The following is a 19,199-nucleotide window of genomic DNA, read 5'->3' on the forward strand; positions in this document are numbered from 1 at the left end:
GTTGAACAGTAGGAACAGAAGTAGTTTTACCTGTTCAGCAGCTTGGTAGTTTATTACATCATGCTTCATTTCCTTTCCAGAGTTATCCTGGAATGCTTTGGAAAGGAAGTGTTTTGTATTGTTTATGGTTTCACATAACATGGGTTTACAGAACCTGGATCATTGTGGGGGTTTTTTGTGCCAAGACCAATGCCATGTTCCCCAGCTCACACTAGCAGAGGAGATCAATTTAAAGGGGAAAAGAGCATGGGAAGGAAGTAACCTGACACAGAAAGAGTCCTGATACTGAAATCTAGTTAAGCAATACAAATAGATGTTCCTAGGACCAAGAACTTGCTTTACCCGGTGCTGCACAAATAGAACAAAAAGACAGTTAATCCTATGTGTAGCATTACTTGCCAAGGAATCTAAAGAGTAATCATATAAAAGCCAGGATTTTTCCTCCTTGGTAGCTATAAGTACACAGATCCTGTTTCTTCCCTCCCCCCCACCAAAAATGTAATGGATTCTCTGGGACGTGTGGTCTTAAATAAGCCATCGTGTCTCCTTGTCTTCATAAGGGATTATTATGGTTCAGTGCCTGACAAAGTGACCCATTTCACTAAATGCTCGCCCTCCTTGGGATTTTATTAAGCTTGCCTGAAGATTGTTATCATTTGCCTGAGGGAATCATTTCTTCTAAGCACTGACATAAAATTAAAGGAGTTAAACACTTCCAGTTTCTGACAATGTGCTGGCAAATTCTTGTTCAGTCCAGTCAGACTGACCTACAACTGGAGCTGGAAACACAAAGAGCATCTTACTTTAGTTCTTTCTAATTTATAAGATAGGGAAACTTCCTGTTTTGTTTTAATGGAGGTTTCTAGGTGGTTGCAGACTTGTTTGGTCAAAAATATCCATTGCCAGTTTGTAGTGTTTTAGATCTTGGGTAAGCTGTGAGTGAATTGTGTTGCTTGGTTGGCTGGTGGGCAGTGCAGCTCACTTGAAATTTTTTGCTTATATCCACTTCAGATGTAACAACCTGTCCTTGCCTTTGTTAAGCTCATAAAAATTCAACATATTTATACTGAAACAAAGTACAAGCTGGTCTCAAAAACTGTAGCTCAAGTGTATTAACCAGTCCAGTGCTTGGAGGTGATTGCTGTGGGTTTGCACCATTCTGGAAGGGGGACTGTTGTCCTTACCTGCAGGAGGCAGAAGGAAGTTTCTTGTGAAGATGTAGAATCTGTTGCTGTTAGTGGAAATGTGCTGCTTGCCCTCACTGGGCAGGTTAAACTGTGTTCCAGAACTTTTATTTCCTTGGCTTTAAGGTGAGGACAGAAAGCCATGAACTTTAACTCCTTTTAGATTAAGCTTCGCTCGTGGAATATTATATTGATACATGAGAAAACATGCATACATAGTTTTTTTCTATATGCAAACAGAGGTCTAATATCTCCTGCACTAGAATCCAATACCCTAAGTATAGGAGGGGGACAGTATTATGGAAGATGGTGAAACTGCTTGGAAAGGGATAGTTTGACTTCCTAGTGCAAATTCAATATTCATGTATTTAAGAGTGTTGGGATGATTGGAAACTATGCATGTTAGGGCCTTGTATATCTCTGTTTGGCCATTCATAGTGCCAAAGCTCTTCTTACTGCCCTTGAACCTATATTCACTACACAGCTAAGATGTGCCACCAAAAGGGGAAATTGAAGTTGCAGTATTGAAATTACTCCCCTTTTTCCTCTCTGACTCATCAGTGGAGAAAAATTATATTAAATTTCCTTTCCAGAGAACACAAGGTGGTCAGGTGCCCTCAGCCTTTTCCTTCACCCTCGGAGTTTGTTCTAATCTCTTAAAATCTTGGCAGCCTGGCTGGGGTTACCGGGCAGGTTAAGTGCTGATATGTTTGTGTTGCTCAGTGCCAACACCCAATGCTCTTATTTGTGGAATGTGAAACTGTAACTATGAAAAAGCTGCCTGTGGTTTTGTCTTCAACTTAGTGTTGCATTTGTGCTGAAGTCTTAAAAGACCCTGAAAATGGTCCTCTCCATTGCAAACTGGAAAACATAGAAAAAAAGATTCAGCAAAGCTATTTTGCTGAGCATGTTTCAAGGTGCAAAAAGTAAGAAATGCTTCTCTCTGTGGCTCTGATCTGAAATAAATACTGCCACTTGATACCATTTCTGACCATACTGTTGGTGGAGCATCCTCCATCCCAAAAGCCTCCATTGTGACACTAGTAGCAGGAGAATCTTGGCTGGGCTTGCGTTTTTTTTTCTTTTTTTGTTACTTGGCTTGTTTCATTGGCCTCCTTTACTACTCCAAACCCCTCAGCAGAAATTAACAACATGGAACAGAAGCATCTCTAGAAATGTTGCTGCCAGGGGGAGGTGAGGAGGGTGCATCAAGCATTGAAGAGTCTTACCTCCCCGTGCATGGACTGCTGTTGCCATGGTAATGGCGCTTCCTCTCTATTAGTGCCCAGGGCTGGCGTCTTGCTTGCCCACCTGTCGTTATGTTACATAGAGAATTGCTCTGCAATAGTATGGATTGTGATGTCTTTCCATCCTCCCCACAAGTGTGCATGTGTTATCAGAGCTTCAGCAGATGTATAAGTGGATGGGTATCGCTGCACAAATCCTGGGAGCTCTCTTGATTTTTCTCTGAAGCAGAATATGCAGTCCCTTATACCTTGTCATTTGTTTCCCTCTAGATGAACTCAAGCTGTATGTCTTGCCTTATGTCAGAAGTGGGCAAAATACTGCGCGTAGGCTGAATATGGCCTACCAGGTATCTGAATTTGAATTGTGGCTCTCCCTGCAGCACTCCACATGGGGCTATGCCCTGCACATTAGCACCGAGGCAGCATACGCTGGACTTCTCCTGGTGCCTGTTGGTCTAGGCCCCAGCCAGCACACAGCTGCCGGGGCTGTTCCTGGTGCAGCTGCAGCTGGGTGCTGCTTCATGCTTTTGCCTCCAGCGGTGGCTCCTAATTTTGATCTTGCCCCCACTGTGCTATGCTGCACCAGGCAAGTATTTTTCAGCTAGGTGGTGCCTAGATAGCCTACCCCAGCGCACAAGGTTCTGGCTTCAGCTCCCAGCTGCTGGATCTGGAGCTATAGCCCCCTGTACCTGCTGGGAATGGTGTGGATGGAGCAAGAAGAGGAGCTGCTGCTGGAAGTAGGGGGTGTAGAGCAACACATGGACCAGAAACAGCCCACCAGAAGCTGCTGCTGCTCCTGCCCCTGCTTCGCCATGCCATGCCATGCCATACTATTCCAGGTAAGTAGATGAGCAGCTTCAGCTGGGTGGCTCCTGCCACAGTGCTGGGGCTCTGGCTTCAGCTCCTGGCCACTTTCCCTGGAGCTGGAGCCCCATGTGCTGGGGCAGGAGCAGGAGCCGTTTCCAGCAGGCTATTCCCAGTGTGGCTGCATCCAGCCGGGTGCTGCTCCGCACTGCCTGCCTCCAGCAGCAACTCCTCCTCTTGCTTTTGCTGCACCAGTACCAGCAGGCACATTGGGCTCCTACTCCAGATCCTAGAACTGGAGGCGGGGGGTGCAGAGCAGCACCTGACTGGGTTGTAGTCACTGGTAGGAGCATAGTGCAGGAGGGCCCCAGCAGAAGCAGGCAGAGCTAAGCCCCATGTGAAGTACCACGGAGAAGCACAGACTGCACTGCCTGGGGCAGCTCCCCTCCCTCCCCTCCTCCCCTCACTCACAGCAGGCTCCCAGGACCTAGCATCCAAGCAGCCCCCTCCCCCCACACACACACTCCACTCCTGAACACTGGACACTGTTCCTGCCTACCCACTACCCCATAGGGAGTTTCGGTGAGTTGTGGGGCAGGTGGGGACAGACGGCACTGATTTGCTGACCCACCTTGCAACAGCTGACCAAAACTCCGTATGTGGCCCTTGGGCCCAAATAATTGCCCACCCTTGCCCTATGTATTAATTGCATCTGGTTTGTTTTATAAGCCTCCTTTGTGAACCAGTCTTGCATCCCTTGGTCATGCCATTTGTCCTGGTTGCCTTAACAAGAGAACTAACGTTTGGAAAAAAACAAGGACAAAGGCTGTATTGGACAGTGGTGCTACATTGTTAAATTTCCATTCTAATTTCCATTGGTCCCTTTTCTAATCCACCTACTCCATAGCACAAGATGGCTGCTACCAGGACAACATTCTGCAAGCTTGTTTTGTTTAGATCAAGATGGAAATGATGCCTAGTCTAGCATCCACATAAATTGCATGGAAAAATGTTGCAGACTCATGCTTCAGTTCCCTCTCTTATACTGGCCTTTACCTACCTATGAAGAGAAACTTTTTTTCTGACTTGACCTGTTTGATACTATCTCATGTTCCATGTACCAGTTTAAGGAGGCTAATCCCTAAAGTGGTGCTTTGTGTGGGCATTTCTGGTCAGAACATAGGGAAAGAGCAGGCTCTACCGCCTAGCTGCTCTTTTGTGTTGGTGAGGGGGAGCAGGGGGAGGTGGAGAATGGATGGGGTCTTGGCTCCCTGTTCCCTGTAGGTCCATGCATCCTAGTAGGTTTGCATGATTCTGGTGTGATAAGTTGGCTAAATCACCCTAAATTTGTCCCTGAATGAAATGGTTAATTGGAATAGTTTTGCTACACTTGTATTGCTACAGAATCATGCTGACGTAACAGTTGCATCTTAACAGTTTGTCTATATCCTTGAAATCTGTACAGTTATTACATCTGTCTATACCCTATATATTATCTGCTACTAGAGCAGATGCCAGTAAACAGACTTAGTAAGCTTTTGATTTAGCTTGAAATATTTAAAATTTCAGGAGGCCTCAAGTGCCTCTACACTAATGCTTGTAGTATGGGGAGTAAGCAGGAGGAACTGTGCCTCCTGATTGCGAGTAAGAACCCAGACTTAGTAGGGCTCACAGAAACCTGGTGGGACCCTACCTATGACTGGGCAGCGGGCATTCAGGGATACACCCTATATAGAAGAGATAGGACAGAGAGGAAAGGTTGGGGGGGGAGGGGGAGGTTGTGCTCTATGTCAAAGAGCACCTCACATCATCAAGGATTAGCTTCGGGTTAGAGGAGGGTCGTGCGGAGACACTATGGGTCAAATTACAAGGGGGGGGCGTGGTGAAAGGGACCTTACAGCGAGTGTCTACTACAGACCACCCAACCAGGGGGAAGAGCTGGACCAGGACTTCTCCAGTCAACTTATGGAGGCGGTTATGTCAAGGGATGTTATTGTCATGGGTGACCTAAACTACCCAGACATTTGCTGGGAGGAACAGACAGCCAGGTCTGACCGCTCACGTAGGCTCCTGGCTGTATTACAGGACCTTCACCTTATCCAGGAAGTACACAGCCCCACTAGGGGTAATGCTTTGCTGGACCTGGTCCTGGCCACGAGGGATGACCTGGTGAGGGGACTGCAGGTCCTTGACCACCTGGGCAATAGCGAGCATCACCTGCTGGATTTCACTATCCAATGTAGGTGTCAAGGGCTTACACCAAGGCTAAAGCCCTTGACTTCAGAAGGGCCAACTTCAATGAGCTTAGGAGACTAGTGGGGGAGGCACTGAGGGCCCAGAAAGTTAAGGAGATGGGAGTCCACAAGGGATGGTCGTACCTTAAGGGGGCGATCCTCCAGGCCCAAAGGATAACAGTCCGTGAGAGAATCAAGGGGGGTAAGAGTGCTCAGAAACCCCCTTGGCTCAGCAAGGGCATTCATCAATGCCTGAGGACTAAAAGGGGGGTGTACAGCCAGTGGAAGGGAGGAGCTATCACCAAGGAGGAGTACTCCTTGGCCCATGAGTGTAGGAGGGCTATTAGAAAGGCCAAGGCAGAGATGGAACTCAGGCTAGCGTCCAGGATTAAGGACAACAAAAAGTCCTTTTTCAAGTACATTAGGAGCAAGAAGAGGGCACCAGGCAATGTAGGGCCCCTGCAAGATGCAAATGGTAATCTTGTGGCTACGTCAGACAAGAAAGCTGATATTTTTAACAGTTTATTTGCCTGTTTTCTTGAACAGGGACCGGGACATCCCACCTAGCAGAGGTAGGGGCAATCCTGGGGATAGCTCTGTCAGGCCTTCAGTCAGCGCAGATGTAGTTAAGGATCTTCTGGAAGGGCTAGACATTTTTAAATCTGCAGGTCCAGATGCCCTCCACCCAAAAGTGTTGAAGGAGCTGGCAGGGGTCATCACGGAGCCCTTGGCCCAGCTGTATGAGCATTTGTGGTCATCTGGCCAGGTGCCGGGGGATTGGGAACTGGCTAATGCAGTCCCAATTTTCAAGAAAGGGAGGAAGGAGGACCCAAGTAACTATAGGCCTGTAAGCCTCACCTCAGTGCTCAGAAAGATCTTGGAGAGAATCATCAAGGAGCACATCTGTGGGGGGCCAGCAGGGGAGATCATGCTCAGGGGCAATCAGCATGGGTTCATCAAAGGCATATCCTGCCTGACCAACCTGATTGCCTTTCATAACCAAGTAACTAAATCCTTGGATGATGGTGTCGCTGTGGACGTAGTCTTTCTAGACTTTAAGAAGGCCTTTGACACTGTCTCTCACCCCATCCTCATCAATAAAGTAAGCGACTGTGGCATTGATGGCTGCACAGTTGGATGGGTAAAAAATTGGCTGATGAGGTGCACCCAGAGAGTAGTGGTGGACGGGTTGTACTCAACCTGGTGAGATGTGAGCAGTGGGGTACCCCAGGGCTTGGTCCTCAGGCACCCACCGTTTAACATCCTCATCAGTGACTTGGACTAGTGGGTGGAAAGCACACTGTCCAAGTTTGCTGATGACACTAAGATGTGGGGCGAGGTGGACACACTTGAAGGGAGAGAGAGGCTGCAACTCAATTTAGACAGACTACAAAAGTGGGCAGATGAGAATAGGATGGGGTTCAACGTAGACAAATGCAGGGTGCTGCACCTTGGGAGAAGGAATCCATAGCATACAGACAGGCTGGGGAGTTCCCTTCTTGAAAGCACAGAGGCAGAACGGGATCTTGGAGTCATTATTGACTCCAAGATGAACATGAGCTGCCAATGCCAGACTGCAGCCAGCAAGGTCAGCTGTACCTTGTCATGCATCCAAAGATGCATCTCAAGCCGGTCCAGAGAGGTGATACTCCCCCTCTATGCAACTTTGGTTAGGCCACAGCTGGAGTACTATGTCCAGTAGTGGGCGCCACACTTCAAAAGGGATGTGGCCAGCCTGGAGAGGGTTCAGAGGAGGGCCACCTGCTTGGTGAGAGGGCAGCAGCACAGGCCCTACGAGGAGAGACTGAGGGACCTGAACCTGGTCAGCCTCAGCAAGAGGAGGTTGAGGGGGGACCTGGTGGCTGCCTATAAGCTCATCAGGGGAGATCAACAGCAAATAGGTAGAGCCCTTTTCTCCCCAGCACCACCTGGGGTGACAAAGAACAATGTTTATAAGCTGATGGAGAATAGGTTTAGGTTAGAGATCAGAAGGCAATATTTTACAGTTAGGGTGGCCAAAATCTGGAACCAACTTCTCAGGGAAGTGGTCCTCGCGCCTACCTTGGGCAAATTCAAGAGGAGGTTGGATGATCACCTGTCTGGGGTCTTGTGAACCCAGCATTCATTCCTGCCTGTGGCAGGGTGTCAGGTTAGATGATCTGTTCAGGTCCCTCCTGGCCTTAGCTACAATGAAACGATGAAAATTACTGAATGGCAAACATCAAGTTGCCTGGAACTGTGGCATGAGTTATTGCTGTCTTCTGGCTGGCTGGTTGATTAAATTTTATGTGAAGTTCCACTTGTTCCCACTTTCCTCACCTACACACACTGGAGATTATAGGCTTTAAAAACTGTAAGACTTGACGTGTGTTTTCTGGTTGTTTATCTATTTGGTGCTGCAGGACAAGCCTCTAATATTTTAAATGGCCATCTGCTCAGTAGATTAAGTAGATGAAGAAGGTAGGTAATTAAAGCAGTGACTATTAGTGTTAATGAAGTTAGGAGCTGAGCTGCTAATTTATTGTAAACCTCTGTTTTAAGGATTTTATAACAGCTGTAGACGTCTGTTGTGGGTGGACATTTGTAAGGGTTTTAGGCCATGCTCAATTTTAAATGCATCTTGGACACAACTTCTTGTGCTGTACAGACTTTTGTAAACATTTGCTGTAAAACTGGTACATCCTAATAGTTTTGGTTAAACTCTTGTCAGGCAAATTAAGGGTCCTGTGAATTGACAGAAAAATTGAGTTTCTTGTGAAGTACACAAGGAACAGAGTCTATGATTGGTTGTTTGATTGATTTGCGGTAAAATGTTTTGGATTAAAAAATGTAAAGACCATTTTCCTCCCACAACTTGATATTTTATTAATTCTCTTTTGTTGGGCTGAGGGGTATGAAAATGCTAGAGGAAACCAATTACAGATTTAGTAAAGAATGTATCACTATGTAACTTGTTCTTATTAGAAAATCCATTTGCAACAAATATTGATGTCTGTTGCATGGAATGTCAGAGTTTCAGTATTCTGCATTTTATCCAAGGTGCAGTCACTAGTATAAAAACCTACCACCAAAGTTCATTGGAAATTCTGGCTTTTCTGTAGTGGCCCAAGATGGCAATCTTGTTTAATTTAGATAAAATAAACATCTTAGGATATGCATGAATGATTCATTCCATAAAATATAAATAGAATGTATTCATTTTAAGATAACTGGACTATACAAAATGACCAAAGAGAGCTTGTAAAATTTTTAACAGTTCTTTATTTTGCAATGGAGTTAACTTTACAGGCCAAGTTCCAATGTTGCACAACTTGCTTGATAACATAGTTTGCTAGCTCAGTTGTGGTCTTTACAAAACATATGTGAAGAACATTTACGGTATGTGCATAACATAGTCAACAGTCAAACTAGTAAGTCATACTGTATCATCCTATCTATAGCAGAATGAAAATGCTACTAGTAAATGGCAGCAGCTTAAATAAGTTAATTTAAAATATTTACAACTATTTTAAAACAAAGAAACCTAAAAATAAGTGAGCTAATTTTAAAAAGTTGTATCCAGTTTATTTTTCAACATGTGCACGCACACATTTCCCCACTATTATTTATAGTGTTTTGAGTATCAAACAGCATATATCTACTCTGTAGATAGCATCCTTGTCTAACACTACAGGTGTTAGCAACTTTCAGTTTTAAATGATAGAAAATATAACAAACTTACAGAGAAATTAACACACAATTACATATTTTGCCTTCCCAAATTGCACCTAGCTTACTATTGAGTTGTTAGCTACTTTCTGCTTTTGTATGTCTATAAAGCATTTAGTTCACAGGGGGTCCTACACAGTAAACTTTTATTTTTGATTGATTGGAAAGCCATTTTCAAACTACTCTAGCTTTAAAGTGCCTTGCAAATAATCTCTTGAATTATGCAGATTTTTAGCTTTAGATGTTGAGAATCAGCTTTGAGATTTGTTCCTCAACTATCATTAATTTCAACAAAAATACAAAGCTTGTAATTTGTAGGTTAAATAGTTTCAAGTTGGGAACATGGTCTATTTCTAATGAACATAAGGCCTTTGCAAGGATGCTTCTTTTTCTAGGATGAAATGTGCTATTTCTCAGAGCTCTCAAACAGGGCAAAACTGAGTCGTGCTATAGGATGTATAGGGAGATCTTGTTTTCAGGTTTTTAGAAGGCAAATTTCATTGCAAGTGCACAGTAACTGTCCTTTTACTGATCCTGTTGTTTGTTCTCTAGGTAATTTAGTATTTTTTAATCTAAATTGATCATTAGTGACTCCTATGACTCCTAAACTTTAAAAATATCCTTAATTTTTTTTCAGTACTACTACATACATAGATACTGAAATAAATATGTCTTACAGCTTGCACAGAAACAATAATAGTTGCAATGTATCCCATATTGAAATTCCGAAGGAATCAAGTTTCAAGTAAAGTGAATTTAAATTTTTCTACAAATGATTTCCCAACAGCTCCCACACTACTTCTCCTTCGGTCTAAACACTATATGTAGGTTTGGATTTTAAGAAAATACTTTTGCAATTCATGCCAACCTCTGATCTTCAGTTATGTTCCTGTGCATATACAGTACATTTACTGGATTAACACAGGTGTTAAAGAAACTGATGTCTGGACATTTTATGTATATACTTCACATTTCCGGTCTGCACAGATGGGTTTTCTTTTTTCTTTCTTTTGTGTTCAGAAAGCTTCACATTTAGACAACAATTTTATTTGGAAAGAATCAGTACAACAAATTCTCAGTGTTCAGAAGTGTAAAGGGAGAAGTGAGCTTCTTTGTTTGAGAACTTCCAGCTATTGCTGAGGGAAGGCACAAAGTGCTTGCAGCTTTCTGCCTATTTTTGGTTCCCCAACTTAGAAAAGGGACTTTGGAAGTTGTGGTCTTCTTGCTGTGGTCAATTTTATCCTCTTCCATGGCTAAACAAATCAAGGAGTATGTTTTTTGCATTCCCACAGAGTAAGTCGCACTCTTATTATGCTGTAGGAAAAGGAAGGAGGAGAAGAAGCATTACAAAACTCAGTCATCCATGAGAGGTCAGACATGTTGAAGATAACAAAAGATTACAAAGCTTGCAAATAGTTTTCCAAGACTCCGCGTAATTAACAAAGAAGAATGCTGCAGTCTACTTGAATGCAAGCCAAGCTAAAGTGCTGATTTTTCTTCACATTTTTGCTTATGTGGATGCAAGTCATTCAAAAGAATATGTAATGAGGTGAATCCTTCTGCCAATCAGTTTCCTTTGTCATTCAGAATCACAGTGGCAGTCCTGGAACTCATCTGCAAAGCTTAAATAAATGGGTTTTGCATAAAGATATTTATGGGAATTTGTGCTTTGGGGAAGGGATGGAGGGGACAGGCATCCAGTTTGTATAGTTACAGACTTACAACCATGCCTGCTCCAGTGTTACAGGAAAAGATGTACTTTCCTGCAACAAAAGATGCAGACATCCCCCTAAAGAACTTATCCACTGCCCCACCCCAAGTTGATTACACTGGATTCCAGCCTTTTGTCCCACAAAGGGCTGGAAAGGGAAAGTGAAGGTTTTATTTCAGCAAAATATTTCCATCAAAGTGGGCTCATCTTCATGAGATGCTACTACACCATGATTACTGGGCATTTATTTCGTGCTCAGTAGCACTGGCGAACGCCTTTTAAGTGACGCTACCACGCAGTAGCATCTCAACGCGGTTTTTTCCACATGATGCTACTGTGCAGTTAGCATTTTTCATAGATGTGCTCAGTGTGACCAAAAGAAAGGGCCTTAAACCAAGGAAACTGGCAAACAATTTACAAAGCCAAAGCACAACAGAAGTGCTTTTGCCATTTGTTAAGACAACAATACTGAGTGCCAGCTTGTGTCTGAAGTTTGTTGAGAAAACCTAGGAAGTATGTAGCATTAGATTTGGCTAAACTACTGGTGCTTTTATCGCGTTACACTACAGATATTATTTCTCGTGAGTTATTTCGAGCTTAACATTTTTAAATCTTGTGATCATTACTTTATAATCTAAAGCTTCTATAGCAACTAAGTAACTTTGACTTTATATATCTTTGGTTGGCAGTATTAAACTATTCCATTAACCCTTGACCAGCTAATACAAAAGTTGAGGATGCTGGAAACCAGGGGGTTGAGCAGAAATCTAAGGATAAGAATGCAAGATAACACAAAGATGTCCATACAAGATGCTACCATGCAGCTGTTGAATCTACATGATTCTGTAGCCCTAAGTAAAACTTCTCCAGCTTGGCCTTCATTTCATGTAAGGTCAAAGTTAAGGCAATTGAGCTTGTATGCTACAGGCTCCCCAAATAACTGCTAAAATGTACGCTTGCCCCTACGGCACAGCTCCAAAGCTACATGAACACCATTACTGCTTGCCCTCTACCTCCTTCCCCACCGTTGAATTCAGGGTCTTTGGTCAGGGAAAAAAAGGAGGGCAGGGGCGACTGTCATTCACCCTGTGGGTTCCAGACCTGCACCAACTCAAGAGCTGTACCAACAAGCCATCTTTAGATATTAGAGCAATATCTAAATATGAACAAGGAACATCATTGATGCTTGCACTTTTTTGTTGCATATTTGAGAAACTGACACCATTAAAATGTAAGTGTCTTAACCTACTATATCACCAGTTGTCTTTGAGTTTTTGTAGTTAGGCAGTCTGATTAGTAGTAAGAGATGGATTACTTTGATTGAAAGATCTCAGGGTAAGGATTTTTTGTTAAAATGCGTGAGTAGTAACTAGTACAGTAGGGACTCAGCCCTTGATTGGACAAATGTCACATACCGTGTCTGCCAGTTACTAGAATTGCATCAGGCAGAGCACTTTTGCTTCTAATAATTAGCAGTTCTCACAAGCGGTGGTACAGTGTGTGGTAAAGTCTGTGCGCATCATGATCATACGTATGTTAGCCACTTCACAATAGCCTGGCTGTGCAGTAAACGTGCACATGGACTTAATTTTAATAGCTAACGGGGAAAAAAGCTTTTACATGGAGTCCAGTTCCAATTTTGAAGTTAGTGAGATGCTAATAAAGTGGCAGAAAATATCCATAGTACAGTCCTTTCAACATCTGGTTTTTGGGGTTTGATGCTAAGACGTGGCTTATTCTTTTAAGAAAGATTCCACTAAGTGGCAGACACTGGGTTTTTTCCCCCCATTTTATTTAATACATTTCAGACTTGAAAAGGGGCCACCTTTCTACTTACCATAGAAGCTGTTGTATCCTGGCAGCTTATAACCTGAATCTCAGTGTCCTGCTCTCCTTTGCTTTTTAACTTTTCCAAGACCTCGTTTACTCCCAGCCATTTGCAATCCATTCCTTCAACTGAAATAATATAGTCTCCTTCTTTCAGACCCAGAGACTATTTAAAAAAAAAAAAATCATAGTAGCATGAGCTGAAGCTGTGAATAATATAAATCCCATTTTTATATCAGGTGTTTTATATCTAATGGTATTTCCCTTTACAGTTCTGTATAAAGCTTGATATCATGGCACAAAAGCCTTAATAAAAAGTGACAACTGCAACATGGACCCTTTTTTGTAAGCTCCTATGTATTAATGTGAGTCCAGTATAAATACTGAATCTTCTCAGCTTTTATTTTGTAATCCATTCATCCATTTTTCTTTCTACATTTTTTCTAAAACCCTTTAATATTTTTTTTTAACTATTTCTTGCTCTGACCTCCCTAGCATTTTCCTACTTAATGTTTTACCTTTGTATTTCTTTCCTCACCCTCTTCATTTTACTCTTCAATTTGTTATTTGTATCTAACCTTCATGATTCAATCTCCCACTCTGCTATAGTTCCACTTGTAGACTGGGGCAAACCTACACAGAACAATCTTTACATCTCTCTCTCCCTCCACCCCCCTCGCACAAAAAAGGAAGAATAGGTTTAAGGCACCAATACTGCCTATTTCCATTCCCCCCAACATGCACCTCCTTTGCTTCCTAATCCTCCTTTCTACCCACTGTGTTTTCTCCCTGTTCTCTCCTCTTAAAGACTTTTCCCTCCAGCTACTTGCTATATTTAGCTTTTTAAAAACTAAATTGTTAACAGCACACTGTATTATCTGAATGCCTTACTATTGCCTACATCTTAATTAGACTGAAAAAAATCATAAAAACTTGGGAAGAACCTAAAGAAAAAAATATGACTACAGCAATATTCTACTTACTGCTGCAGAACAGATTGGATCAAGACTATGAACCTGCACAGGTGCACCCCCTCTAAGAGTGAATCCCAACTTCCCATCTTCACAATGGAAACAAATAGTGCGAGGGGCTGTCCATCTCTGCTTGGCTGAAAACACTGATAACGGGCCCTGCAGGAAGCAAAGCAACAGGCAAATGACTTGCGTTATTGCTTGCAAGTAAGTTGGCTAACTTTGTCTCCTTTCCATGATAGCCTCTCACTTTTAAATTACAATCCTTAATAAAGCCTGTGGGACTTGAATGTTAAACTCCCACCTGCTTCACTAGAAGGAAGGTCAGTGAAATGTATCCCTTCACCTCAAAACCTTGCATGAAATCCACAGTCCTATCACGGGGTTCAGGACCTCTCAGGAAGACTTGGAGTGAGGCAAGAGTGCATGCATTGGGTAATTTAGACCAGGTCCAAGGTGACTACTGCAGGATTCAGTAAACTCCACAACCCTCCCCTTCAGAGGGAGGGCAGGCTGTTCCAGAAAGCATCAGGTGTTTTAATCTCCTATTCCTTCCTGTTTGTTTTGTGTCATGTGGAGTGCGCACATCACTACCTTCCTCATGCTGCACACCCCAATTCTATTACAAGAAGAGCTCCATACCCAAAGTTGGGCATGATTGCCTTCTGGTTCTCTATGTACAGTGGGACAAATCCCATCTCAAATAAAATGACATGGGGAAAAATTTAGCTCAATGACCACTTAATCTCAGACTTTCAGACCAAACGATAATATGAGCTAAGAACAACCTTTCAATGCTTGTTAACAAAATATTTGCATTATAGAAACACACACATTATTTCAAGGAAAGCGATACACATTTCTCTTTCTGGTAGAACACTCCTTAGTGAAGTGACAAATAGTACATTAAATTTCACATACCAGTCTATGAAAGAAGTCTTTGACTTTCACCTTGGACAACTGAGGACTAACCATGTCCACTTTATGTTCTGTTTTAGCTAGAACAAAATGTAAAAACATATGTTAGTTTTCTCTTAAGTGCTAGATCAAGTGCCAGAGACCATGCTTCTATTAACAGGATGGGCCAAAATAGTGCAAGCTTACATATATCAAGCTAGCAATCTTTTTTATATCATTACCAGACTTAACAAATATGTACTCTCTGAACATAAGCATTGTCCTCTATATGTAGAAAGCCATTCACTGAAGACTGATGCGTATTCAGGAGACCTTCTAAACAAAACTGTTTAAATATATGAAGACACAATTCAGAAGGCTTGCTAAAATTTGATCTCATAGGTCCAGTCTGTAACTTAGAAATATATGCAAATACTAGAGTATCTAGACTGCACCATTTTTTTTTACTGATACCTTTGTGCTGGTGCACACAGTGAACCTTCTATTGACTCTATAATCTTTTTGCCGTTTACTGGACTTGCCTCTCCACCTCCTACCTGTTAAAATTGTTTAAGGCAACACTTGCGAAATGAATTTCTGGCTCTTTATATATGTATTGTGCAAGACAAAGGCCTTTATCTGAAGTACTTCAGTTCTGTTGAGGTAGTCAAATCTTAAGTTGTTCTTTGCATGTGGGTAATATGAAGTAACCCAAAAAACATAGCTGATATGTAATTTTTATTTTGAAATACTGTAGAACTTAGAAGCTTGTCTCACTGGTATGAATCCAGAAAGTGCTGACTATTTAAGTGTGTTTCCAGAAACTAAGGATGCCAACACATCACCCACACACTGCAGATATCTTCACTGTGGAGATTTATTTGGGAAAAAGTTCTAGCTTCTCTATGTTTGGGGCCATACCAATCTTTCTACTCCATGCATGATGCCCAAGTTTTACTCCTGATTAGTCTCCTACTGTATTATTCTGATTTCATACAGTCTCCTCCTCCATCCTTTACCATGGGTTCAGGTTCCTTGGTAGCATATTCAAGAGTTCCCTCCAAAAATATCCCTTTAATTTTAATGAAAAACCATATATAAAATGTTTTAAAAGGTATCTAATTATTATTTCCTAAACATTAAATCTGATTAGCAGAAAAGCTGTTTAAATTAACAGTGTCCAGACTGTCCAGACCCCACTTCTCCATGAAGCTCATTCTTTAACCACAAAGTCTGAGATCTACTTCCAGACCCTTTTCAAGGTGCCAACCACTTTGTGAAAAATGTGCCTAAAAATCCCTAGTCACTTTAAAAAATGTTAATTTTTAGATGGAGATACTTACGAAGGATGTCCGGAGCTTGTATGAGACTCAGGAAGTCATCTTCCTGCTCCTGCTGAGCGTACTTGAGTAGCGAGCGCTTGTGAGCAACTGTTAGGATCTCTTGAAGAATGTCAATATTTCGAAGCTTTCTGCACAGACCACAAGCTCTCAGTGCTTCTTCATGATAAACAATGGCTTTGCGTAAGTGTGCTTTCCCTGGAGGAAGCAAAAATTATTAGAAATCTTGGAACCAAAAGGCTACATAAAAGTACAGTTAAAGTTAAGATGATATTAACAATCTTCAAACACTTTATCCTGTAGGAAGTAAAGATTGAAAGCCCAATCTTGTGCTCCTTATTCACCTGAGCAGCCCTCTGTGAGATCACCAGCAAGACCAGGGATTACTTAAAGTAAGACCATTTCTGCATCAGGATTGTTTTACTATCTTGGGAGTACACTATCTTGGTAAAGCACTTTTATGCCTTTATACAAGAAAAGCTGTGTTGTGTACTGATATAGTAAAGTCCCATCTGCCTGACATCCCAACCAAAACAAGCTACACCAGTAAAAGTGCTGATATGACCGCATCTGTAAAAGGAGCTTCTCCTGGCACAGTTGCATCAATCGGGGATAACACCTCTCCATGCCCCTTTCAGACACTGGTGTCTCCTGTAGGCTCAGCCCAAGTTTAAGAACTGATTTGATTTATATGTTGCTAATATAGACATATTTGCAAAAATTAGAACTTTATCATTATTCTCAAAGTCATGGTCACAAAAAAAATTTAGGATAAATCCTGCTCCCCATTTCAAGTAATTTTAATCAGGCTAGACAATAAAACTTAGAGCCCAATTAATCCCATTAGTCATTTTGAATAGGAGACTATTTTTCCTAATTTTTGGACTATTTGTCCAAAATTTAGTTTGTCTTAATTGATACATGCTTATAGCTGCAGATGTTGGCTATGTGAGCTTCAAGGTTTAGTTCATATTTATATCTCTGCATAGTACCCTTTTTATATAGTGAATAATATATTTTTATCTCAATATTAAAATGTTTCTGTATAGTACTTTTCTGCTGTGTTATACTTTGAATAGAGGTTGAAATTACCTAGTTGTTTTCGTTGAACTTTGTCCTTTAAAATGGTTAGAATTGTCAGCCCTTCAGGCATGTGGTCATACAGTTGGGACCAGATTTTTTCCTGCTGGTCTTCATCATCAGTGGAACGCACTAAAATATAAAATTAGCCATGTTAGTCTTTCGCTTGCATCTCACTCCACTCAGGTTGATTGTTTAGGGGCGGAAGTATTAATCCTCTGGAAACATCCATCTAAACTGTGGAGCAGGGGGTTGAGGGGAGAGTCAAGCTTCTTATATTAACTTTTACATTAAAAACTAGTCTGCAGCCTGACTGTGAATAATTTAGTGCACATAACATTTCTCAAATCTTTTTGGAAACCTTAGCTAATCATTACACCTCTATTCCAGGGGGAAAATGGATGAATAGATAAAGGCCACAAGGGATTTTAGAGAGAGACTGTAAGAGACCTACGGAGTTGTCAATGTTTAGTCCTGCTCCCAAGACAACCATTTCTTAATATTAGTGGCTTACATTGTATATACAGAAAAACAAGGTATTCTTACACTTGTGGTCACTGAGGATGGTAGCAACAAAGTAGTGTGCCAGAGCTTTGTAATGGTCTGATTTTATCTGTGCCAGTTTTGACCAGGAATAGGGGATGTTCTCCTTGACAGGAGCCTGATTCATTGCAGTGTCAACAAGCATGTAAACCTCTCCAACCTGCAATAAAACATATAATCTAAGTATGAGAATCCAGATATCATCATCCTTTAGTTAGTTGGAAAGAGAGATACAGGAGAAAAGAAAATTTAGGTTATTACAAAGCACTATGATTTGGATGGCCAAAATTAAAAGGATGACTGAAACCATGTATCAGGGGAAAATGAAATCTGAAACTGACTGAACAGACTCCTGGAACATAGAATAATTCTGTACAGCTGTGTATGGTCTTATCTGATACTTGTGCTTTTACTGTATGTTCTATAAATATTCTCTAATAGTATACAATGTTTTGTAACCTATAAACAGATTATCCTTTCAGATGCATTAGCAAGCCAAATAGGTTACTGATAAATTTGTGCCTGAATTCTGGAAAACAGCATTCAAAGCTGGCTTTAGGTCATCTCGTACTGTGAAATAAGTTTCGTCAATGAAGGCTCTTCAGGGCTGGCAGGGTAACTTATGAACCTTGACTACAGTAGGCACTGTAGGTATATCTAGAAGATATAAAGCAGCACCATGCAGAGATACTTGACCTAGCTCTGCATGTGCTGCCTCCTCAGCTAGAAGCACTACAGCTGCATTCCTCAGACACTATACCAAGCCTTGGTTAATTTTCTTTGTATAGGCTTAAGAATTGATGTGAACTAACTCAGGCAGACCTGAAGGTATGTACAGCCTACCCATTCCCAGGTGTTGCCAACCTCCATTAACTTTCACATTTCTTTCTCTGAAAGAGCCATTGTTCTCATTTTTAGCTGAATCTAGGTAACAGTTCTGCTGCCCCCACACCTCGAATCACTAGTAATTCTTGCCCACCACAATTCCCCCACTACACATAGGATTCTGGTTAGGGTCAGTGAAACAACACTGTGGTGTTCTGGCTCTTTAGCCAACCCCAGCTGCACTTTCAGCTGCAGGAAAGTTAAAGCAAGATCAGCATTTAGCAATCTGATGATGCGGAAGGGATGCAGTGGTACTACATAAGAAACTATCACCTCCTTCTGGTGGAACCTGGTGAAAAGACCTCTTAGTAGAATGACCCTTCAAATCTTAATCTCCACTCAGACTAATTTAGGACACACTGGGCATGTCTACACAAGATGCTAACTGCACAGTAGCCTAATAATACTGCGCAGTAGCATGTCAGCATAAGTGGTGCTAATATGCTACTGAGCAGTATTATTAGGCTACTGTGCAGTAGCATCACTAAAAAGGTGCATGCTGGCACTACTGCACAGTAATGCCAGTTACTGCACATTGATTTAGTACTTGATTATACAAGTGCTATACTTAATGCACAGTAACTAATGAATATGTAGATGTACCCACTTGGTTCTTGTTCTTAAACAGTCACAGTAGATTTCTTGCTGTACTAAATCCAGTCTAGCTTACAAAATCCCTCCCTGTGGTCATAACTAGACATTTTGTCAGTTTGTCAATTAATTTCTGGGAGAACTGCACAGTTACATACTTCAGCCTGCTAAAGTGAA

General features: G+C 41.9%; 1 protein-coding gene across 2 annotated transcripts in view; it reads right to left on the reverse strand.

Moving 5' to 3' along the window:
* Positions 1 to 8,713: 8,713 nt before the first annotated feature.
* Positions 8,714 to 19,199, reverse strand: part of RHPN2 (rhophilin Rho GTPase binding protein 2) — a 42,585-nt gene continuing 32,099 nt past the window's right edge. Inside the window, exons 9-15 of one of the 2 annotated variants that reach the window (XM_006274299.4) lie at positions 17,550 to 17,706; positions 17,016 to 17,135; positions 15,927 to 16,121; positions 14,608 to 14,684; positions 13,699 to 13,845; positions 12,726 to 12,881; positions 8,714 to 10,491 (exon numbers count right to left, since the gene is read on the reverse strand). In XM_006274299.4, the coding sequence (XP_006274361.1) occupies positions 10,237 to 10,491; positions 12,726 to 12,881; positions 13,699 to 13,845; positions 14,608 to 14,684; positions 15,927 to 16,121; positions 17,016 to 17,135; positions 17,550 to 17,706 (1,107 nt within the window). In that variant the 3' untranslated portion in view covers positions 8,714 to 10,236. The remainder of the gene's footprint in view (positions 10,492 to 12,725; positions 12,882 to 13,698; positions 13,846 to 14,607; positions 14,685 to 15,926; positions 16,122 to 17,015; positions 17,136 to 17,549; positions 17,707 to 19,199) is intronic. The other variant, XM_014595568.3, reaches the window with a different exon arrangement.

Source organism: Alligator mississippiensis, chromosome 10 (assembly GCF_030867095.1).
Source record: "Alligator mississippiensis isolate rAllMis1 chromosome 10, rAllMis1, whole genome shotgun sequence".
In the NCBI taxonomy this organism is placed as follows: domain Eukaryota; kingdom Metazoa; phylum Chordata; order Crocodylia; family Alligatoridae; genus Alligator; species Alligator mississippiensis.